This window comes from Schistocerca cancellata, chromosome 5 (assembly GCF_023864275.1).
Source record: "Schistocerca cancellata isolate TAMUIC-IGC-003103 chromosome 5, iqSchCanc2.1, whole genome shotgun sequence".
Taxonomy (NCBI): domain Eukaryota; kingdom Metazoa; phylum Arthropoda; class Insecta; order Orthoptera; family Acrididae; genus Schistocerca; species Schistocerca cancellata.
The window spans coordinates 29889942-29915538 of record NC_064630.1 but is presented as its reverse complement, the minus strand read 5'-3'; the positions used below and the strand labels follow the sequence as shown (position 1 = coordinate 29915538).

Below are 25597 nucleotides of genomic sequence, written 5' to 3'. Positions count from 1 at the left end.
GGGTTATTGCTGTACATCTTGTCTTTAATATAGCCCCACAAAAAGGAGTCGCACGTGTTCAGATCCGGAGAATATGGCGGTCAACGGAAGTCCTTCCCAGTGGCCTCTGGGTGCTCCAGAGCCAGAACGCGGTCCTCAAAGTGCTCCTGCAGGACGTCACTCTCCTGCTTTGACGGGGTCGAGCTCCGTCTCGCACGAACCACATCTTGTCGAAATGAGGGTCACTTTGGATATTGAGGACGAAATCGTCTTCCAGAACCTACACGTATCATTCGGTAGGAATATCCCACCCATTATTCTTTGACTGGACATTGCACACCACACAGTCACCCGTTGACTGAGAGACTTCTCGAATCGCAGAGAGTCTTCTCAATTGCGAAATGCGCATTATCAGTCCCTAAACAGCGCCAATTTTGCTTACTGACGAACTCATCCTAATGAAAGTGCGGTAAACCAAAGCACGCGCACGCTAATCCCCATCATCCCCCGCGGCCAACCGTGCAGTTTGAATGCCCTAACGCAAAGCATTCAGAAGTTATGACGATTTTATTTCATATAGTTCAGTAATTGTCACCCTGTAAGTTTTTCTTCAATTCTTAGTAGGCTGCTTGTTATTAATAGGAAGTCAAGTGTACTACGTCTTCCTTAGGTTAAATGCTAGTCATCACTTAATGTGTGTGTAAGTGTGGTTTTTTTTTCATGTCTACTATAGGAGTTGCTATCACTGCTGGGACCAAGAAGTGAACTTTGTTCGTCTGACGTGAAAGCGCGTTGTAAGTAGGCTGTTTAGATTTTTATATTGGTAATGCCACGTAGCGCTCTGTATGAAAATCACTGGCTGTGCTGTGTGCAGTATGTGTCTAGTTTGCATTGTTGTCTGCCATTGTAGTGTTGGGCAGCGGCAGCTGGATGTGAACAGCGCGTAGCGTTGCGCAGTTAGAGATGAGCCGCCAGCAGTGGTGGATGTGTGGAAGGAGATGGCGGAGTTTTGATAATTTGTAATACTGGATGTCAATTATGAATATTAAGGTAAATACATTGTTCTCTATTAAAATCTTTCATTTGCTAACTATCCCTATCAGTAGTTAGTGCCTTCAGTAGTTTGAATCTTTTATTTAGCTGGCAATAGTGGCGCTCGCTGTATTGCAGTAGTTCGAGTAATGAAGATTTTTGTGAGGTAAGTTATTTGTGAAAGGTATAGTTTAATGTTACTCAGGGCCATTCTTTTGCAGGGATCTTTGATACTCAGATTGCGTTGCGCTAAATAATATTGTGTGTCAGGTTAAGCATAGTCTTGTATAAATTGTTCAAAGGGGACGTTTCAGCGTGGCACTGCCTCTGGCGGCTTACCCTTGTCGGTGTAGGGGATGGAGGCGCAGCGGCCGTCGTCGCCGCGGAAGCGCCAGCCGTGGAAGGGGCACTCGAGGCAGGCGCCGCGCACCGCGCCGCCCACGGCCATGTTGGCGCCCAGGTGCGGGCAGTAGGCGTCGAGCACGTGCACGCCGCCGCCGCCGTCCGCCGCGCGGAACACCGCCAGGTTCTCCCCTGCGACAACAGAGACCGACGCCTCCGCTCAGCAGACTGCACAGCTCGTGCCGGCTCCTAAGGCTACCAGCTACTGCAGCCGCGGTTCGCAAAGTGGAAACTGACGAAATGGATTGTGTCGGAAAAGATTGTTCGATAATCCTCCCGTATCCCGCGTACGAGATGCTCTATCGAAAGTACCGAGTACTGGTGCGCCAAGTTGCGGCCGTGTGTCATAAACAACGTGTCAAAGCGATGAGGCCAAATGAGTTCGCATGCACAATTCGGTTATGTCAAACTGCCGTTGCCGGCGCACGACTGGACGTGTATAGCTTACAAGAACAAGACAACGAGCGAATGCCAGGATCTCTGAAGCAGTGTTGTTAGTACGAATAAAACTGAGCATATCTATTGGCAAATATGGTTAAGTAGGACGTTTACTTCACACGCCATATCAGAAAAACACTGATCGCCTTCTGTACGTTATGTGACACAGTTGCTGTCAGAAAATGTGATATCCGAGTGACCTAACTGGAAGCGGATGGGAATGCCGGGTTGCAACACAGCTAATATATGTAACAAAAAACAAACAAACAAATCAGTTCTGTTTAATTTCTATTATGTCCAAGGTTTCAATAGCGTTTCTAGGACTATCGTTTATATTTCACAATAGTCTAAAAAACAAATCCGTAAATTACTGCAATTCGTACCATAATAATATGCAAGTGAGACTTTTTTCAAAAAAATACTACAGCACTGACCCTGCGGTGCGTGGGATTGTATATCTACTCTGCTTTCGTTCTCTTTCGTCTTGCAAAAAAAAAAAGGTTCTGAGCGGTATGGGACTTCTGAGGTCATTAGTCCCCTAGAACTTAGAACTACTTAAACCTAACTGACCTAAGGACATCACACACATCCATGCCCGAGGCAGGATTCGAACCTGCGACCGTAGCGGTCGCGCGGTTCCAGAATGTAACGGCTAGAACCGCTCGGCCATCTCGGCCGGCTTCCGTCTTGCAGTACTGCTGTACTGTTACTACTGAAATTTTTTTCTTTCCAGCTGGGACAGCGGCATAGATTACGTCATAATATGACACTCTGTACTGAATAATTCCAAGTAATCTGCAGACGGTTTAATCAGTAATCCTCCTCCTCCACTACAAGCTTGTCTCGGCTCTACAGCCATTCTCAAGAAAACCTGTAGAATTTACGCTCGGTGAGTTTACTTCCGTTTATAAGAGTTGTATAGAAAATTCAGTTTGCATACATACTTACATCTAGTTGGAATAGATACCCATATCGCAGTCAGTCAGTTGACTGTCGAGTGTCTAATTGTTGCTACATCGCTATAATCGTATAACTTTTTTATGGAACGTTTCCGTGAAATACTTTTGACAGTTGCAGTGACAGTTTATTCTCGTCGATACCTTACTTTCACAGTGCAGACTTTGCTGGTCAGTAATGTTAGTTACATTTCATTGCTATTACAATTTTATTATCGTTTATACCTACAACTGTCTTTGGTTTTCTGTTTACTGTGATTTTTATTTGTTCTCTTTTTCTGTCAAAAGTACTTCGCGAAAATATTCCATACAATCAAAACTTCTCGAATATAGCAGTCTAGCAGAAAATAGACAGTCGACAATTTACTCACTGATACAATAAGGACATCTATTCGAACTAGATGCAAATATGTATTCAATACACGTACAACTTTTATAAACTTAAGTATATTCACCAAATGTAAAACCTACAGGTTTACTTGAGAATGGTGCTATAGCCGAAACAACCTTGAAGTAAAGGAGGACAAGGACTAATTAAACCATTTGCAGCTTACCTAGAATTATTAACTACAAAATTATTAACTACAAAATTATTAACTACAAAATTATTAACTACAAAATTATTAACTACAAAATTATTAACTACAAAATTATTAACTACAAAATTATTAACTACAAAATTATTAACTACAAAATTATTAACTACAAAATTATTAACTACAAAATTATTAACTACAAAATTATTAACTACAAAATTATTAACTACAAAATTATTAACTACAAAATGAGTTTATATTATTTCAGTAGCAGTCTGGATTTGATATACCAGTTCTGTAACACAGGTTGTACATAAAGTCCGGGAACACTTTCAATTATTTCTTGCACAAGAACCAAACATTGTACAGATGTAATACATATGTCATTTTGAAGGGAAACCGTGAAGTTTTTTTTTTTCTTCATGTATACCGCCACAGGGTAGTTTGGTAATTTGCTGATAGTCAGCGCTAGTCACAAACATGGCGATGGATCGGCCGTGCTACAGAAGCGGACAGTTGTTCCATGAAATGGCCTCCCCAATCACCAGATCTCACTCCGTGTGACTTTTTCCTGTTGGGACACATTAAAGATCTGGTGTACGAACCGCCTCTACGACGTGATGTAGCAGAGCTCCGGGAGAGAATACGGGAAGCGACTGCCACAGTCGACGATGCCATGCTGGGACGGGTGTGACAAGAATTCGATTATCGTACTGACGTCTGCCGGGTCACTCATGCTTCGCATATCGAGTGTTTGTAAAAAAACTTCCAGAATTTCTCTTCAAAATGCAATATGTATGACTTCTTTACAATGTTTAGTTCTTGTGCAATAAATAATTGGAAGTTTTCCCGCACTTTATGTACACCATGTAATTAAGAGTGAAACCTGGCTCGGGTGGAAGCATACGATCATAGAAGCAAAAACATAACAGTAAACATGGGCCCACAGGCGAGACGTTTCCGAGGTAATTCCCAGCCTGTGGTGACCACTCGGCACGGATTTGACAGTGAAATATTACGTTGGTTACTAGAGAAGTCCTTGGCATTTGACCTATTCCATTAAGTACCCATGAAATTGGGGTCTGTAGGAGCAATAATTTGCGCGCAGCGAGCGAGGAAATGTGTAAATCTTGTGTGGGGGATCTGAAGGCAATGCAGGTTGCATAAAACTCTTAGATAGGGGCCACTGCATCACCCCGCGTAAGAGTGGCCTGTCCTTGTCGTTCCGAAGAATTTTTCTCAGCGTGAGAGTCATTTGTCTGTTGCCTCCCGTGGCTAGCAACAATGGTGTTAAATTACCATGAAGAAGATTTATTAAATTAGCAGTCGTAATTCATCAGTTTGATATTTTAAACATTTTGTGGCTGTGAGCTCAGCAACCGTTATGCAGTTATATAAAATGTAATAGTCAGGCAAACGGTTCCACACAACTTTTTTAAAAAACACGGTAACCAGGTTTCGATAGTTCTAAGAGTATTCTTGATTTAGTGGCCATTGTATCCGTAGTTGCTTTTCAATTCTTGAGGGTATTTTTGTTCTGTCATTGCAACTACAAATAGGCGTTATTTTTTCCCCAGACGCGTTTCGATTTATCGAGGTAAAGCATAATCAGTGGTCTGTAATTAAATTATTTACATTTTGATTTGCTTTTCGGTAGAAAAACAGTTCGTTAAGAATATGTCGATTTGTACTTAACGGTGATTTTCGCTTGATTTCTGGCTTACATCGGGAAACGCCGTCTGCTAGCACATCGTTGCATTTCTGCTTTAGACACTGATAATTTTGAAGAATGGAACAGAAACATGTCATTTGAGGAGAGCACTGTTGCTGGATTTTTAAAGTTGTTATGTGATTTCATGTAACTGTTACCATTCTGATGAAGATAGTCTTAGAACTATCGAAACCTGGTTGATGTTTTTTTTAAAAAGTGTGTGCGACAATTTGACTGAATATTACATTTTATATAATTTATCAGTTTGTTTTCGTGAAAGTCGTACAGATGGCGTACATAAGCAACGTGCGACTTTTTTTTTTTTGCAGAACGTGCTTGTAACTTGTCTGGCAGTTATTTAGGGTGACAGAGGGAGGTGGTGTGTGTGGGGGCGGGAGGTGGGGAGAGGTGGGAGGGGAGGAGGAGGGGGAGGGAGGGAGGGAGAGAGAGAATGATAGCGAGGAGGAGACAAATGCACGATGGTTACGGTGATTCTTACTGCAGCATCACTGCTCAGATGTGTGGTGTGTTTAGTTATAAGCATGGTAACTAATATGTTGGCCTTAGCATCTCACGAATTTGCCGTGTGTGCGCGCTCATAACTCAGCCAGTCATAAAAATATTGCCAGACGGACAACAGCTGCAGTTCCAAAGCCTTCGTGAGTCACGTTATTTATTTGTGAACAAACACCGGCGTGTTTGCTAGACAGTGGTAACGGCATGTTGGAGGCTGTATGCGTGATGACAATCAGTAATCAAAGTAAACAGCAACAAATGAAATGTCCAAGAAAAAGTTTATGGACGACGGCCGCATTTACTGACATCTGTGGGCTTACGTTAGATTCAAGTTGAGCAGTGAATGAAAGAATAAGCCTTATGAAAGTAAAGGAAGATACCTTTACTGTGCTATACAAAAGTAGTAAGCAACATAAAGACATTTTGTTGGAGATTACACGGGTTTACACAGATCTAAAATCAAAGTCTTAGTACTAGGTGACGTCCTGTACCGTGTAGCTGTAGCCTGGGCAAGTAAACTGCCTGAATTCTACTCGGTGTTTGTTGACAAAGTGGCCGAGGTTCTGCTGTTGCTGTTCGAGGCTGTGCGGCGTGGGAGGGAGGGAGGGCTCTGCGAGTACCGACTGGTCGCAGATGGCGAGCCGGCGGCAACCGACGACTGACACTCATCCGGTTGGTGCCAACTTGGAGGAGGACGACGGCTCTGCAGAGACGGACCCACAGCCGAAAAGCTGGCTGTGAGACTGGATTAAAGATGGGAGCGGCCTGTTCCGATGTCGCACAAAATACGATCGGTAGCGACGAAAGATGTACGGAGACCGTATTTGTCGCGAGTACAAAAACACCCCTTGTGAACGCGGGAGACGCGCTGCGCTTACCGACCGCCGACACATTCTTTAACGACGATCACCGTCCGTCAGGCAAACCTCGTACTCCCCAAGTACCGAACGCCATCGTCCGAAGCTCCGTTATACGCCCAGGTAATTTTGTGTGCCACAACCTTGCGAGTTTTTACTGGGCAGCTAGGTACCAAAGTTACTCATTTGAGGGCGATTCTATACGGTCTGAGTCGACGTGGCCGTCCCGCTTGCCTCCAAAAAGTAGAGCAGAGTTGTGGGACATTGTCCGTGCCGTAATTTGCAAGTAGCTACAGTCAGCAGGTGGTGTTGAGCTCGGGAAACCGCTAGTAGTCAGATTTTCAGTGGTTTGTGCCTCACGATAGACTTTGAATGGTAGCGCTCTGGTGTACGTCAATTCGGCGCGTGACGTCACCCGGTGACCAGCTTCCTCGCCTCAATGCATCAACGTGCGCGCCGTCTAAGACTCTCGGCTGGCTGTCACATTGGTCGGCGGTGTACCGAAGCAGCATTGTCGCGGTCACGGCTGCAAAGAGAGCCCGCTGCACCCATTTGCACTGAGACTGCAACACTAGTTTTACTTGGACGACAGGTGGCTATACGTAGCGATCGGCCGTAGGTAATACGGTACCGAGAGTAAGGCTTCCGATAAAGAAGAAAGCACGCAAGTGCCGTGTTAATAAATACAGTACCGAGAAATGAATTAAAATTTTTATCAACGCCGAGATTCGAACCCAGGTCACCTGCTCCAGGCCTCGTTAGAAATTTTAATTCATTGCTTCGTCCTGTATTGATTATAGTAGGTAATTTGGGACTTTATGTGTGTATGGGACACGAAATTTCACGTAATTAACAAGTATTGTGAGTTTTGAAAATTTTTTAGAGCTTTGTTGTTTGTTGCTCGGCCCCGTGCTCGGCCTCGCGTACTCACCCAGCGCGGAGACGTGCTGCACCTGGCCGGGGCGTAGGCGGTCGCCCTCGAGGACGGCGAACCAGCCGTTGGGGTAGACGGGCGGCAGCCGGCCCAGCTTGCGCTGCCTCCGCACGTCCCGCACGGCGTCGCGCCGCCCCCGCCGCCGCCCCCGCGCGCCCTCGCACGCGTACTGGTAGCCCACGTCGCACAGGTCCTGCGGCGCACACACCTCTGCTAAAGCCGCGCTGCTCTGCCAAGGGTCGTACAGTGTATCGGGGCATCTTACCACTCCCTGCGGGGACTTGCAGCTGCTTCTTCTGACTTTGCTTACACCTGTGCACCTTAAGGGGGGGTAGGACGTCCAACGGGCCGACCTCGAGCAGGAGAGGCATCTCAGGACATTTTAATTTCCCGTGTCTATACCTTTACAAATAAATTCATAAAACTTTGTCAGCATCACCAGGAAGGATTCAGCAGGATTCACACTCATTGCAGTCGAAGTTCGAAAACATAACAAAATAAATTTTTTACGTGCGAAATTTCATCATTTTTTCACTTACTAATGACTGCATTTGTTGCTGTAGGTACACTTTTCTTCATAAGTTAGAGAGATTCTTCGATGAATTTTTCACAGCATACATACCATACTCACAGGTCTATGAAACTAATTTATTTAATTTATCAAACAACGAATGAACTGTTATATTTTAAACTTCATGTTTACAAAAAACACCCAAATTTTATAGTTAATTAGCTCCATTTTTACCACAGTTTTTAATAGATTTGGAAAATTCTAAAGTTTTATACACCTTTAAGTATGGTTTGTATGCTGTGCAAAATTTATCGAAGAATCTCTCTTACCTATGAAGCAACAAATGCTGCCATTAGTAACTGAAAAAAATGATGAATATTCACACGTAAAAAAAATTACTTCGTTATGTTTTAGAACTTCCACTGCTATGAGTGTAAATTCTGAATCCTTCCTGCTCATGCTGACAAAGTTTTATTTATTTATTTGTAAAAGTATAGACAGTGCAAATTGAAATGTCCTGTGGTGCCTCTCTTGCTCCAAGTCCTACCCCCCCCCCCCCTTAAGCCCAGTCGCCTGCGTCCACAGTGGGTGCCTCCAGTTCCGTGTGGGGCAGGTTGCAGCCGCAAGACGCACCTCTACTGCGCCCTGCGGGACAGCTGGCGTCTCTGTCTTGGAGCGTCAACCAGTTCAGCACCTACCACCTTACGACCTGCGCTTCTTCGTAGACGATCACTATCTCCTTTTACTCGTATTGGGTACGGATCACGGGCTTTAAGGCCAATTTAGATGACGTCACTCGAGACCTTTGTAACCAATCTCTTTTCTACAGTGACTGCATCTTTCCAGTACTCTACCAATGGCCGGGATCTCCCACCTGATTTACCTACGAATGAGGCTATGTGATCACATTCCACTTCACTTCGTATCCGTACAAACCGTTACTTACAAGTATTTGTCCAAATACGGTTGTAATACTAATGGAACGGTGTGTAAAAGGGTAATGCGCTGAGAATAAGTATTTTAGACCGACTGGTCAGTTGGGATTTTAAGTCCTCGTTCCTACGCATCTCTCAATTTTTTATGTTTACACAAACTTGACTGGTGAACTGTCGAGGTGGCAGCAGCTGCATCCTGCTACAACGTCCCGACACCCTTCACTTATCGTCCCATGCCACAAAGTGACCGGGAATCTTATCTAAAGTTTTCATTAGGCCGCAGCAGTTCTTCAGTTTTTCCTCATTTTACATCGATTTCACTTCCATTGTTCGTTTTTACAACGAGGGTGAAATAATTTTAGTGCATCTGACCACGACTACTATCTGAGTTTACTCGCTTGATATGCTTGCAATGAAACAACGTTTAAAAGTGTGACAGTGTTAAGAACACTTGTCTCTCACTACGTTAGATTGATGCCGAGGCGAATTGTATACGCGTGCACGTGTCTCCTGTTTACTTGCAATGCACACAGGATGCTCAGAAGCATTCTGAAAAGCTCGTAAGGGCGTTGCAGGGTAGCGTGTGCTGCGAAAGAAATGTTAAGGAAAAAACTTGGATACGTTGCGCCGTTTCCGAGGTATTTACCATTGAAGTTAGGAACACACTACGTCCTGATTGGCTGACTTCAATGCTAATTATCACGGAGACGACGCGACGTACCTAATATTTTTTTCTTAGCAATTATTTCTCAGCACAACTTACACTGTAATACCCTTACAGGCTTTCCAAGTTGTTTCTGACCACCCTGTATATATTCTGATCTAGGTCCTAACTGTCAGCCGCGTGTACAGGCCAATCAATCAGTATGAAACTATAAAATAATTTCCTAATCCCAAGATTTTTTTCTGCGCTAATTGCTGAACTAGAGCGCTGATCTAGACGTCCAAAAACACGAAGCCGAGTAGATGCAGGACAAATACGACGAGTCACACTACGCGTACAGAAGCAGACCTACCTTGGTCCAGTCGATGTTGAGGACGAGGTAGCGCACGAAGAACCACAGGCCGACCAGGGCGCACAGCGGCTTCACGCAGGCCATCACCAGCGGAGCCGCCTCTGCACAGGCGCACGCCACCAGCCGAACGGCCTCCAGGGCCGAACACACTCCCAGATCGACGCGCATCTTCCCTGCAAACACACACAACACCGTTCCGTTGCAAACTGCGTCGAGGCGCGCGCTTTTAAATACTAAGCATTTGCGAATTTGTTAGACGGCGACCGTGACACCTGCATCTACATGTGTATTCCGCCGCCCGCCAGCTTGCGCTGTGTGACGGATGGAACTGCGTGTACCACTGCCAGTCAGTTCCCCCCCCCCCCCCCCAACCCCACCCGTCACCCTCCAGCTGCGAAAGTTGCGCGACAACAACGGCTCTCGGCAGAATCGGTGCGAGCTCCAGTGTTTCAGATAGAGATGGGGGATCCGCTCTTGAACTAATTCATAGAGTTCAATCTTTCAAAGGAGTGAACAATCAGTGATTCAGAAAAAAAAGAACGGTAGCTCCAAACCTTTCCCACAGCAGAGAGAGGGAGAGGGAGAGAGAGAGAGAGAGAGAGAGAGAGAGAGAGAGACGGAGCATATCAGCAGCGCCTCTGCTGGTCAGAGCACAGTGCACGCCACACAACACAGCCAGCGCCGGCCTCTGCCCTGCTTCTACCTTGGCTGCCTGCATTGTGCAGTGCCCCATTGGATTTTGTGTTTCACATACGCCGTGCCGTCTCTGTGCGTCGTCTGCCGCTTGCAGTGTCTGGCGCAGCTTAACTTCGCGTCGCACTCTCTCGGCGATCGTTTCAGTCGCACGTCCTGCCCTCTGGGCAGTTGATGCGAGCAACAGGACAGAGAGCCACCTAGCGGATAACATAGGAACTACTTGCAACAACCTGCTCGCAAGGGAACGGACGATTTGTCTCGGAGCGGGTGAGTTCACCGCTCCCCCCACCCTCGGAACTCGCCCGCTCAATGCTCACCCCACCGGCTCGACTCTAGCCAGAGCGTTGAGCAAAGCGACTCAGGTGTCACTCTGGTCTCTGCGGTCTCAGCTCATGCAGTAATACAGCTCGCGGCTCGACCTGCTCGACTCAGCGCCTCTGCATCGGAGTTCGTCCCTACTGGATATTGTTCTTCGTAGTAATACTGCTATGTATATTACATTATTATGTTATGTATACATCAATTGTTTTTATTTTATTTTTATTTGTTTAAACTGATTAGATTAGGTTCCTGATGACTCCTCTTACTATAGGATTTTTATTATGGACACTCGAATTTACGCTTTAATGACGAGCGAACCGATAAACGTATCGCAAAATGTGATACACCAATATTTTCCTTGTTTTATTCTGCGTAAGGCTATATGCAGCACATTCGTTTTACAGTCAAATTTATATATTTTTTTCTTATTCTGGTACGGATTTTGCGATTTTAGGCGTCTTCGGAAGGAAACGTTCACTTTAAAAATATATGGCTTGCGATGTATTTGTATGAGGTTAATGAAATTTTAATACATTATAGCCAAATATATTGTTAATGTAAATCTCAAGTTACAATATATTCCGATCACCCAGAAGACCACGATAGTGCAAAATAAATCAATAATCAAAAACTTTGTCATATCGTGGAAATTTCAATAAACAATACAAAATTCTTACTCATTATCTGTGTTACTTCAAAATAAGATCAAATAAGATCAAAATACAGGTATAGTACTGGAATAAACCAAGTTTAAAGGGCAATGTGCCTTCCATTTATTTTCTATTGTAAATGAGTGGTGAGTCATGAAAAAGAGCTAACTCATTTCAGGGAGTGAACAGTTCTGATCCAATCTCTGAAAAGAACAGTTTTGCCCATCTCTAGTTTCAGACTCCACCTCCAATGTAGCAGGCAGCAGGAGGACACTGCTTGAACCCAGCAGGAAGATACGCTCTCAGAATTTTCACAACAGCTCAAACCGCGATGCACAGCACCTCTCTTTAAAGCCTCCAACTGAAATCTGACGATCTTCACTTCAGCGTCCTGTGACGAAACGTGCAGTCTTGTCAGTCTTACCTGGTACAGGTCCCAGACTGACGAGCAGTATTCATTAGTAGGTCGAACGAGGTTTTCTTTTTGTTAAGCTGCTTGCTTTGTAATAGGACTACACCCCCTGAGGATTCTTTCAATGAGTATCAGTCTGCCATACGGCTTATCCGCAGCTACTTTTATGTGGTCGTCCTACTTTAAATCGCTCACGTCCTGAATGTGACTTCTCCGAGTGATTGTTCATTTAGACTCAGTCCCCATGTTTCTTGTAACGTTATCCGTTATGAAGTTTGATAAGATTTTCGTGCTCGTGCTCCGAGTTTCTATCGGGAGCGACGCCGTCAGATAGATAGATTATCCTAGTAAGCAATGTGGTATCTGACGATTGTCAGTCAAGTTAAGAAGCTATGAAAAGTTTTCGCTAGGACATTTGTTATCCTTCTGCGGCATTTCTTTGTAACAGACGGCAAACTGGGAACAAAAGAAATGTATTAAATTGCTAGTTGATAGCGAGGTGTTCAGAATAAAATCGTTTGCTCAGTCAACTTAGGAATGGTTCGCCTGCACGAGTAGAAAGTCGCTCTCCCGCTGCAGTATCCTAAGCCTTCCATCGACGCCGGGACAAGATTTTACTGCACACGCCTTCCCGCTACTCCCCACTCCACGATACACAACACGACCTCTCGCTCGTTCTTGCTTCGAAGATACCGTACTTTAAAATAAGGCTCTACTATAGAAAAACGTTGTTAAATCAATGTCACAGCAGATCAAAGACATTTGTTAACGAGTTTTCTCAATAGATACTCAGAAAAAAAGGAGAACGTTTCTTAAAAGACTACATCACGGTTATCGTTACTGAGCGTCTGCTCTGCCTCAGGACACGACCTACGAGTACGTAACTGATGGAGTTGAATATGTTGAAAGTGGGTGCAAATCCTTGCAACGTTAACTTAAAATTTTTGTTTTGCGATTAGCTGCGGAACAAATCATTTCACGGATTTTCGGGAGCGGAATTGCCAATGTGTTACTTTATTAATATTCTAAACCGTAAGTTATATTCAAAGCGCTGCACGAAATTCGTCTGACTAAAAAGTGAAACGGATCTCAGTGCGGGAACTCTAATCGAGCAACCTGCGCTGCACGGTTCTCTTAGTTGTTAGAAGGTCCCAAGTTTGACAGGTCCGTGATAGGAAATGGAGAACAACTTTGGAAATCTAACGCCTTGCCCGAAACACAAAGTTGTTCGCAAAAAAGTTTCGCGAGGTTTACTCTCGGCGTAGTGGGGGTAAATGTGATGCCTACTTTTAAGTACTGATACGGTAATCAGAAGTTTCCCCCATTTCAAAATTTAATATGTTTTGTAGGAGATGCATTCGTTTTCTGTCTTCAGTAAATATGTGAAGCGTCGCGTGAGATGTAAAATTAAATGTAGAAGGAGATAGGCATTTAGGGCAGGAGTCTTACGTTAGCAGACGAACCAGCCTCAAGGTCGATGGCGGTGAAGGCTGCGAGGTGGTGTGCGCACAGCCTCTGGATTTAGAGGCAGCGACCGGACGCAATTTGGGTCGCCAATGAAGCTTATTCAGCGCTCGTTTCGGCGCCCGTGCACCGCTGCAGCGGTACGCCGTAGTAGCGCAAGACCTGTAGTATCCGCCTAACGGCGGGCCCGCTGCATTCTTTTACGGGGGCGTCAACCGCCGCGGAGGGCGCCCGCGCGGCCCTTTAAATCCCCCGGCGAGCCGCTGCTAGCCCCGTCCAGCCGAGCGCCACGCCACTACCGTGCCGTCTTTTAACGTTAAAATTATACCAGCAGCTAATACGTAGCTCTGCATCTTGGCAACTTCGATGCTGAGAACCTGATGAATATTTCACATACTGGACGATAAAGGTACAGAACAAATTCAGAAGTTTCACTGCTGTGACGTCATACAACGTCGAGAAGTACTGAAGTAAAAAAGCCTCTTTCATTTATTTTGTTTGGGGCCAGGGCACCAATATCTATAATTATCAACATAACCATTTATAAGTGTCAAACTGTTACACAACGGTTTCGCTTATTTAGAGCGCTATAAAACAACCAGTAGAGCGTTAATATGGTCAATGCAACAGTGCCAGAAGAGCTCAGCGTCTGCTCCAACGAGCAAAAATTTTATGTACTTAATGCTCTCTGCCAACAGTCAGTCAGTCCAAGCAAGGCCACTTCAGAGTCGCTTGTCGAGGGGCAGGCTGGATGTCGCGATTTAGATTAAGAATAATGATTACCACGACCAGTCGAATTACCCTTTAACGAGTCTTCGTTCATAAAATATTATGAGGTTCCTCATTACAAACCGATTTTTATCCATATATCAAAAGCTCTGATGTTGGCAACTGAAGAATTTCTTAATGTGACGAATATCCTTCCAACATTTAAAAATAATTATCCTCAAAATGTGAAATTTCTCACTGAAATAAATGACACAGTTCGCCTCTTACATTTAGATATACATACTCATGCACAGAGTATTTCAAACTGATAATGTACGCAAATTTAAAAGTTAGTGTTAAAATACAACTAAAATCGAAGTAGAGGTTCGAGCACGTTACATAATACGAATCTGTCGGGCCGACTGCAAGTAGAGTGCCCGGGCCGCTACAGAGCGACAGAGCCACTCCAGACACGGCTCCCCGGTCTGCGCCTAAGCAAGCGACAGTCCCGGAAGGGCCTCACAGACAGGGCTGGGCGGCCAGACACTGTGTAGCCCACAGGAGTAGAACAACGGCGCTTCCAGACTGAAGCTTCGAGAAGATTTGCACATTCTTTTCTTCCCAAAACTGGAGCTGCGTTAAAACTGAAATTTGAAGACCACATTTAACGCCCTATTACACCATTATTACTATTATTATTCTTATCTTTTGAGAAACTACTTTCAGTGAAAGAAATAGCTGAGGGTACAGTTGACAGACAAAATACTACGTAACAACAACTTTAACATAGAAATTTTGATTCATTCAGTGTTTTAGGTTTGTCGCAGTTTTAAACGTGACTGTTCATCAGCAAACTTTTAATAGTTTCAACATAGGAATTACACAGACAACCGCTTGCAAAAGTTCTAAGCATGTCTTCTTCAGAATGAAATTTTGAATGCTGCGACAAAGCAATGGTCAGAATTAAAAGCAGATATGCTCAAGGAAAAAAATAAGAAAAAAATAAGACAAAACACGTCCCAGCCTTTGCCACATGCACCTAGCTAGGAACATGAGCAGCTTTGTTGCCATACGATGACAAACGGAAAATATTAATTACTAATCGTTCAGTCCTCCCCCCCCCCCCCTTGAACCGTGGACCTTGCCGTTGGTGGGGAGGCTTGCGTGCCTCAACGATACAGATAACCGTACCATAGGTGCAACCACAACGGAGGGGTATCTGTTGAGAGGCCGGACAAATGTGCGGTTCCTGAAGAGGGGCAGCAGTCTTTTCAGCAGTTGCAGGGGCAACAGTCTGGGTGATTGACTGATCTGGCCTTGTAACACTAACCAAAACGGCCTTGCTGTTGTGGTACTGCGAACTGCTGAAAGCAAGGGGAAACTACAGCCGTAATTTTTCCCGAGGGCATGCAGCTTTACTGTATGGTTAAATGATGATGGCGTTCTCTTGGATAAAATACTCCGGAGGTAAAATACTCCGGAGGTAAAATACTCCGGAGGTAAAATACTCCGGAGGTAAAATACTCCGGAGGTAAAATACTCCGGAGGTAAAATAGTCCGGAGGTAAAATAGTCCGGAGGTAAAATAGTCCGGAGGTAAAATAGTCCGGAGGTAAAATAGTCCGGAGGTAAAATAGTCCGGAGGTAAAATAGTCCGGAGGTAAAATAGTCCGGAGGTAAAATAGTCCGGAGGTAAAATAGTCCGGAGGTAAAATAGTCCGGAGGTAAAATAGTCCGGAGGTAAAATAGTCCGGAGGTAAAATAGTCCGGAGGTAAAATAGTCCGGAGGTAAAATAGTCCGGAGGTAAAATAGTCCGGAGGTAAAATAGTCCGGAGGTAAAATAGTCCGGAGGTAAAATAGTCCGGAGGTAAAATAGTCCGGAGGTAAAATAGTCCGGAGGTAAAATAGTCCGGAGGTAAAATAGTCCGGAGGTAAAATAGTCCGGAGGTAAAATAGTCCGGAGGTAAAATAGTCCGGAGGTAAAATAGTCCGGAGGTAAAATAGTCCGGAGGTAAAATAGTCCGGAGGTAAAATAGTCCGGAGGTAAAATAGTCCGGAGGTAAAATAGTCCGGAGGTAAAATAGTCCGGAGGTAAAATAGTCCGGAGGTAAAATAGTCCGGAGGTAAAATAGTCCGGAGGTAAAATAGTCCGGAGGTAAAATAGTCCGGAGGTAAAATAGTCCGGAGGTAAAATAGTCCGGAGGTAAAATAGTCCGGAGGTAAAATAGTCCGGAGGTAAAATAGTCCGGAGGTAAAATAGTCCGGAGGTAAAATAGTCCGGAGGTAAAATAGTCCGGAGGTAAAATAGTCCGGAGGTAAAATAGTCCGGAGGTAAAATAGTCCGGAGGTAAAATAGTCCGGAGGTAGAATAGTCCGGAGGTAGAATAGTCCGGAGGTAGAATAGTCCGGAGGTAAAATAGTCCGGAGGTAAAATAGTCCGGAGGTAAAATAGTCCCCCATTCTGATCTCCGGTCGGGGACTACTCAAGAGGACGCCGTTATCAGGAGAAAGAAAACTGGCATTCTACGGATCGGAGCGAGGAATGTCAGATCCCTTAATCGGCCAGGTAGGTTAGAAAATTTAAAAAGGGAAATGGATAGGTTAAAGTTAGATATAGTGGGAATTAGTGACGTTCGGTGGCAGGAGAAACAAGACTTTTGGTCAGGTGAATACAGGGTTATAAATACAAAATCAAATAGGGGTAATGCAGGAGTAGGTTTAGTAATGAATAAAAAAATAGCAGTGCGGGTAAGCTACTACAAACAGCATAGTGAACGTATTATAGTGGCCAAGATAGACACGAAGCCCATGCCTACTACAGTAGTACAAGTTTATATACCAACTAGCTCTGCAGATGACAAAGAAATTGAAGAAATGATGATGAGATTAAAGAAATTATTCAGGTAGTGAAGGGAGACGAAAACTTAATAGTCATGGGTGACTGGAATTCGACAGTAGGAAAAGGGAGAGAAGGAAACATAGTAGGTGAATATGGATTGGGGGTAACAAATGAAAGAGGAAGCCGTCTGTTAGAATTTTGCACAGAGCATAACTTAATCATAGCTAACACTTCGTTCAAAAATTATAAAAGAAGGTTGTATACATGGAAGAATCCTGGAGATACTAAAAGATATTAGATAGATTATATAATGGTAAGACAGAGATTCAGGAACCAGGTTGTAAATTGTAGGTCATTTCCAGGGGCAGATGTGGACTGACCACAGTCTATTGGTTATGAACTGTAGATTAAAACTGAAGAAATTGCAAAAAGGTGGGAATTTAAGGAGATGGCAGGTGGAGAAACTGACAGAACCAAAGGTTGTAGAGAGTTTCAGGGAGAGTATTAGGGAACGATTGACAAGAAGAGGAGAAGAAATACAGTAGAAGAAGAATGGTTAGCTCTGAGGGATGAAGTAGTGAAGCAGCAGAGGATCAAGTAGGTAAAAAGACGAGAGCTAGTAGAAATCCTTGGGTAACAGAAGAAATATTGAATTTAATTGATGAATGGAGAAAATATAAAAGCAGGTGTTGACAGATGTGAAAATTACCGAACTGTCAGTTTAATAAGTCACTGCTGCAAAAATACTAATGCGAATTCTGTACAGACGAACGGAAAAAGTAGTAGAAGCCGACCTCGGGGAGGATCAGTTTGGATTCCGTAAAAATATTGGAACACGTGAGGCAATACTGGCCCTACGACTTATCTTAGAAGCTAGATTAAGGAAAGGTAAACCTACGTTTCTAGAATTTGTAGACTTAGAGAAAGCTTTTGACAATGTTGACTGGAATACTCTCTTTCAAATTCTGAAGGTGGCAGGGGTAACATACAGGGAGCGAAAGGCTATTTACAATTTGTACAGAAACCAAATGGCAGTTGTAAGAGTAGAGGGGCATGAAAGGGAAGCAGTGGTTGGCAAGGGAGTGAGACAGGGTTGTAGCCTCTCCCCGATGTTATTCAATCTGTATATTGAGCAAACAGTGAAGGAAACAAAAGAAAAATTCGGAGTAGATATTAAAATCCAGGGAGAAGAAATAAAAACTTTGAGGTTCGCCGATGACATTGTAATTCTGTCAGAGACAGCAAAGGACTTGGAAGAGCAGTTGAATAGAATGGACAGTGTTTTGAAAGGAGGATATAAGATGAACATCAACAAAAGCAAAACAAGGATAATGGAATGCAGTCGAATTAAGTCGGGTGATGTTGAGGGTATTAGATTAGGAAATGAGACACTTAAAGTAGTAAAGGAGTTTTGCTATTTGGGGAGCAAAATAACTGATGATGGTCGAAGTAGAGAGGATATAAAATGTAGACTGGCAATGGCAAGGAAAGCGTTTCTGAAGAAGAGAAATTTGTTAACATCGAGTATTGATTTAAGCGTCAGGAAGTCGTTTCTGAAAGTATTTGTATGGAGTGTAGCCACGTATGGAAGTGAAACATGGACAATAAATAGTTTGGACAAGAAGAGAATAGAAGCTTTCGAAATGTGGTGCTACAGAAGAATGCTGAAGATAAGGTGGGTAGATCACGTAACTAATGAGGAGGTATTGAATAGGATTGGGGAGAAGAGAGGCTTGTGGCACAACTTGACTAGAAGAAGGGATCGGTTGGTAGGACATGTTCTGAGGCATCAAGGGATCACCAATTTAGTATTGGAGGGCAGCGTGGAGGGTAAAAATCGTAGAGGGCGACCAAGAGATGAATATACTAAGCAGATTCAGAAGGATGTCGGTCGCAGTAGATACTGGGAGATGAAGAAGCTTGCACAGGATAGAGTAGCATGGAGAGCTGCATCAAACCAGTCTCAGGACTGAAGACCACAACAATCGTTCAGTGACACAGAGATGGAAACAATCCGTGCTATCATTCTCATTTTACGTAGTGTAAAAATCTAAGCAGATGTGGTTAAGTGTTAGAAGTACTTGCGTCCTCCAGCTGCTTTCGGGGGTGTGTTACGTCGTACAGTATACCTTCAGCCACTTTGAACTGCTTCTGCCACCATAATGGCGCCAAACACAGTATGGGCGGACACACACACACACACACACACACACACACACACACACACACACACACACACACAGAGAGAGAGAGAGAGAGAGAGAGAGAGAGAGAGAGAGAGAGAGAGAGAGAGAGAGAGAAAGAGAGAAAGAGAAAGAGAGAGAGGAGTTAGTTTTGTCAGACTCCAACATCTTTCATATACGAGTAATTTGCTTAACATTATTCGTAAATGTTGGGTTTGGCAACAACATGGACCAGAGGGTTAAGCAGATATTGGTGTTGTCGTCGTCCTTACTAGCCGAACCTTCTTGGAACCTAAGGTACCGTACTGTTAGACCACTGCGTTTCTGCCGTAATATAGGCTATAGGGAACGAACTTAATTCTCACAGCAAGTCCAACGGCAGGAAAACATTGCTGAACACCGGTACCAAAGGTTTGGTGTTAAAAGTAAAAATCATGGTTGCCATTGGGCGGAGCGTCGTGCCGGAGATATTAACACGCTTGGCAATCTGTTTTAAAAGTTGTTTCCCTAAAATTCTGACAGAATCCGAAGACAGTGCCTTCCATTGACCAGGAATCGATTCTGTTCCTCCTGTCCGTGAACTAAGGCTGGCGCTCCGTCTACACTGGCCGTGCGTTAGCGAATCCTGCACTCTCAGAAACTGGCTGCACCATCAGGCAGGACAACTGCCGGAACAGGGACGCTGCCGGGTCCTGCGTACAAACGGCCGCAGCCTGCGAGGCCCGACACTACCTTACTGTTGCTGAAGTAGGCTGCTGCTGTTCTATCAAACGAATATTTAACAGATATTTGTAAAAACATAGTGGAATTTGTTGCTATGAAAGGCAACTGAAAGCAACAAACTATTGGAGTGTTGAGGGGAAACACGGGCTCTGCTCTGCTTACACCGTTGTATCCGTGGTACGGTGAACCAAAAAATGAATCGTACTTGGGAAGATAATCTGACGAGCGAGACAGACCAGAGTCGAAATCCGAAGCGTGAATTTTTAATGCCGACTTATGCAAAGCCGCGTGAATGTGTGTGCCACATTAGCTAGAACGACAGATCTGGACACAGCTTTGTGAAGCGACACGTCCGTGGAGGCCGCGCCAGCTGACCTGTCTGTTGACGCCTGTTTCGAGGTACGAACACCTTAAGGGTTGGGTTGTTTTGGGGGAGGAGACCCGACAGCGAGGTCATCGGTCTCATCGGATTAGGGAAGGATGGGGAAGGAAGTCGGCCGTGCCCTTTCAAAGGAACCATCCCGGCATTTGCCTGGAGCGATTTAGGGAAATCACGGAAAACCTAAATCAGGATGGCCGGACGCGGGATTGAACCGTCGTCCTCCCGAATGCGAGTCCAGTGTCTTACCACTACGTCACGTCGCTCGGTTAAGGAGTACGCAGCAAGCACTTGGCAGGCGCGTGCAGCCCCGCAGTGACGAACTGGAGACCAGCCTAGCTGACCGCCTGGGGCCGCGCCTGCGCTGCGGGGCCGCCGCCGCCTCTTATATAGCGGCCGCCCGCGCTGCAGGCCCGCCCATTACCAACGCTAATCAGCGCAGACTGACCGCCGCGCCGGGTCGCTGAGCCAGCCTACGGCTCCCAGTCGAGGCCGCTCCGCGAACTGTTTTGAAACCACATTGTAATTCTGTCAGAGACAGCCAAGGACCCGGAAGAGCACTTGAGTCGAATGGACGGTGTCTTAAGATGAACGTCGACAAAAGCAAAACGAGGATAATGGAATGCAGTGGCATTAAATCAGATGATGGTGAGGGGTATTAGATTAGGAATGTTGTGTCACTCTCATTTTTTACATCAAGAAAATCTTCCTTTCTTGCCTCCGTAAAACAAACAAGTCCGGCTATATCACCACGAAAGTCTACATATCGTCAAAAAGTTGCTACGGTTTCTGCTGAGACACCGCTGTTTACTATCTGTTATAAGAGCTACGAAAATCTTGTAACATTTCAAACGAAATACGTGGGGCGCTTGCAATCGATAATAGGAACTCATGGATCAAGTATGTACTGCATCCACTCCTCGTTTTTCTTTCGAAATCTGCAAGATATTTTCACAACTATCAGAGATCCAATATCACTAATTTTCAGGGCTTCCTGTAAGGGACTGGGTATCTACACTCCTGGAAATTGAAATAAGAACACCGTGAATTCATTGTCCCAGGAAGGGAAAACTTTATTGACACATTCCTGGGGTCAGATACATCACATGATCACACTGACAGAACCACAGGCACATAGACACAGGCAACAGAGCATGCACAATGTCGGCACTAGTACAGTGTATATCCACCTTTCGCAGCAATGCAGGCTGCTATTCTCCCATGGAGACGATCTTAGAGATGCTGGATGAAGTCCTGTGGAACGGCTTGCCATGCCATTTCCACCTGGCGCCTCAGTTGGACCAGCGTTCGTGCTGGACGTGCAGACCGCGTGAGACGACGCTTCATCCAGTCCCACACATGCTCAATGGGGGACAGATCCGGAGATCTTGCTGGCCAGGGTAGTTGACTTACACCTTCTAGAGCACGTTGGGTGGCACGGGATACATGCGGACGTGCATTGTCCTGTTGGAACAGCAAGTTCCCTTGCCGGTCTAGGAATGGTAGAACGATGGGTTCGATGACGGTTTGGATGTACCGTGCACTATTCAGTGTCCCCTCGACGATCACCAGTGGTGTACGGCCAGTGTACGAGATCGCTCCCCACACCATGATGCCGGGTGTTGGCCCTGTGTGCCTCGGTCGTATGCAGTCCTGATTGTGGCGCTCACCTGCACGGCGCCAAACACGCATACGACCATCATTGGCACCAAGGCAGAAGCGACTCTCATCGCTGAAGACGACACGTCTCCATTCGTCCCTCCATTCACGCCTGTCGCGACACCACTGGAGGCGGGCTGCACGATGTTGGGGCGTGAGCGGAAAACGGCCTAACGGTGTGCGGGACCGTAGCCCAGCTTCATGGAGACGGTTGCGAATGGTCCTCGCCGATACCCCAGGAGCAACAGTGTCCCTAATTTGCTGGGAAGTGGCGGTGCGGTCCCCTACGGCACTGCGTAGGATCCTACGGTCTTGGCGTGCATCCGTGCGTCGCTGCGGTCCGGTCCCAGGTCGACGGGCACGTGCACCTTCCGCCGACCACTGGCGACAACATCGATGTACTGTTGAGACCTCACGCCCCACGTGTTGAGCAATTCGGCGGTACGTCCACCCGGCCTCCCGCATGCCCACTATACGCCCTCGCTCAAAGTCCGTCAACTGCACATACGGTTCACGTCCACGCTGTCGCGGCATGCTACCAGTGTTAAAGACTGCGATGGAGCTCCGTATGCCACGGCAAACTGGCTGACACTGACGGCGGCGGTGCACAAATGCTGCGCAGCTAGCGCCATTCGACGGCCAACACCGCGGTTCCTGGTGTGTCCGCTGTGCCGTGCGTGTGATCATTGCTTGTACAGCCTCTCGCAGTGTCCGGAGCAAGTATGGTGGGTCTGACACACCGGTGTCAATGTGTTCTTTTTTCCATTTCCAGGAGTGTATATGGAGCTAGCAGAAACGTTTTTATGTTTAGTCCGATTTAAAAACGTAGTATATTAAAAATTCATTTTATTTAAATGATTATTTTCTGCTTTTTAGTCTTGCGTGCGTGAAATTTTTCAGTGGATATGAAATACACTACTGGCCATTAAAATTGCTACACCACGAAGATGACGTGCTACAGACGCGAAATTTAACCGACAGGAAGAAGATGCTGTGATATGCAAATGATTAGCTTTTCAGAACATTCACACAACGTTGGCGCCGGTGGTGACACCTACAACATGCTGACACGAGGAAAGTTTCCAACCGATTTCTCATACACAAACAGCACACGTTTCGGACTTTGATAAAGGTCGGATTGTAGCCTATCGCGATTGCGGTTTATCGTATCGCGACATTGCTGCTCGCCCTGGTTGAGATCCAATGACTGTTAGCAGAATATGGAATCGGTGAGCTCAGGAGGGTAATACAGAACGCCGTGCTGGATCCCAACGGCCTCATATCACTAGCAGTCGAGATGACAGACTTATCCGCATGGCTGTAACGTATCGTGCAGCCACGTCTCGATCCCTGAGTCAACATATGGGAAGTTTGGAAGATAACAACCATCTGCACCAACAGTTCAACGACGTTTGCAGCAGTATGAACTATCAGCTCCGAGACCATGGCTGCGGTTACCCTTGACGCTGCATCACAGACAGGAGCGCCTGCGATGGTGTACTCTACGACGAACCTGGGTGTACGAATGGCAAAACGTCATTTTTTCGGATGAATCCAGGTTCTGTTTACAGCATCATGATGGTCGCATCCGTGTTTGGCGACATCGTGGTGAACGCACATTGGAAGCGTGTATTCGTCATCGCCATGCTGGCGTATCACCCGGCGTGATGGTATGGGGTGCCATTGGTTACACGTCTGTCACCTCTTCTTCGCATTAACGGCACTTTGAACAGTGGACGTTACATTTCAGATGTGTTACGACCCGTGGCTCTACCCTTCATTCGATCCCTGCGAAACCCTACATTTCAGCAGGATAATGCACGACCGCATGTTGCAGGTCCTGTACGGGTCTGTCTGGATACAGAAAATGTTCGACTGCTGCCCTGGCCAGCACATTCTCCAGATCTCTCACCAATTGAAAACGTCTGGTCAATGGTGGCAGAGCAACTGGCTCGTCACAATACGCCAGTCACTACTCTTGATGAACTGTGGTATCGTGTTGAAGCTGCATGGGCAGCTGTACCTGTACACGCCATCCAAGCTCTGTTTGACCCAATGCCTAGGCGTATCAAGGCCGTTATTACGGCCAGAGGTGGTTGTTATCGGTACTGATTTCTCAGCATCTATGCACTCAAATTGCGTGAAAATGTAATCACATGTCAGTTCTAGAAATAATATATTTGTCCAATGTCTACCCGTTGATCATCGGCATTTCTTCTTGGTGTAGCAATTTTAATGGCCAGTAGTGTATTTTGACTCGATTACTGGAGAGACATGTACTGAACTTCAGGTTTATTTCAATTTCTCTTCACCTGAATGACGAAAAGACCGTGGAGGTAAAAATTAGAGAGTTTGGAGCTGACACGCAGGCTTACCACCAATCGTTCTTCCCGCGAACAGTTCGACTGGAGCAGGAAAAGCTGGCAAATGGCGGCGGGACACGGAGTACTGCCAGAGACACTCACAAAATGCGGCTCATCTACTGAATAGACTGCTCACACGCCCTCTGCTGTGCGGTATGAGATCCGCCTCAGAGGTGACTGACGAAGGACGTCTAACAAGTTCAAAGAAGGGCAGCTCGCTTTGTATTATCGCGAAATAAAGGACAAAGTGCCAACGACATGGTACGGGAGTTGGAGTGAAAAGATTTAAACCAAAGGCGTTTCTCGTTTCGGTAGGATCTTCTCACGAAATTTCAGTCACCAACTTTCTCCTCAGAGTCTGAAAATATTTCGTTGGCGCCCACCTACATAGGGAGAAATGACCATCATTATAAAGTAAGAGAAATCAGAGCTCGCACGGACGGGTTTAAGTGGTCGTTTTTACCGCACGCTGTTCCAGAGTGGAAAGGTAGAGAACTAGCTTGGCCGGCCGCCGTGGCGGAGCGGTTCTAGGTGCTTCAGTCCGGCACCGCGCTGCTGCTGCGGTCGCAGGTTCGAATCCTGCCTGGGGCATAGATGTGTGTGATGTCCTTAGGTTAGTTAGGTTTAAGTAGTTCTAAGTTCTAGGGGACTGATGACATCAGATGTTAAGTCCCATAGTGTTTAGAGCCATTTGAATTTGAGAGAGCTAGCTTGACGGTGGATCGATCAACCCTCTGCCAGGCAGTCAAATGTGAATCGAAAAGTAATCATATAGATGTAGAAGCCACACACGACTCAAGAAACTGAGTTTATATTGCAGTCTCATCCAGCTGTGAGCTATGCTTAAATTTTCGAGTCTCTGGCTCATCGCGAAGTAAGTTTAAAATCCGTTGCAATATTTGTACAGAACAGACAGAGAGAAGGAAGCAAGCTAACAAAAATACCCTCTTTAAAAATCTGAAGGTAGATTAGAGAAAAAGCGAAATGTTATTAACAGATTTTACATAAACTAGACTCCAGGTTTAAGATTTGAATAACAAGAAAAGGGTAGCAGTGACTGAGAAGGGTGTGAGAGACAGTTACATCCCAAACGTTATTTAATGTTCAATGAAATATTAAGCAACCAGTTGCAGAAAAGAAATTTAATTTATTTACCGGTTTCGGGCACTTAGTGCCCTTCTTCAGAATGTTGTAGCTATCGCATTATTCAATGTGTACACTGAACAGGCAGCGGTGTTGTTCAGTCTGTACTTTGAGCAAGCAGTAAATTAAATAGAGAAGAAACTTATGAAAGAGATTTAAGTTGAGGGAGAAGTATAAAACCTTTCAAGTTCGCCGATGACATTCTAATTCCGTTAGACAGCAAAGGACTTTGAA

At 45.4% G+C, this 25597-nt stretch overlaps 1 protein-coding gene across 1 annotated transcript in view; it reads right to left on the bottom strand.

Annotated features, from left to right (window-relative positions):
- The window catches only part of LOC126187900 (cholesterol 7-desaturase nvd), a 78497-nt gene that overhangs the window by 29855 nt on the left and 23045 nt on the right, over nucleotides 1-25597 (bottom strand). Inside the window, exons 2-4 of the mRNA XM_049929250.1 lie at nucleotides 9824-9996; nucleotides 7359-7554; nucleotides 1351-1545 (exon numbers count right to left, since the gene is read on the bottom strand). Of these exons, the coding sequence (XP_049785207.1) occupies nucleotides 1351-1545; nucleotides 7359-7554; nucleotides 9824-9996 (564 nt within the window). The remainder of the gene's footprint in view (nucleotides 1-1350; nucleotides 1546-7358; nucleotides 7555-9823; nucleotides 9997-25597) is intronic.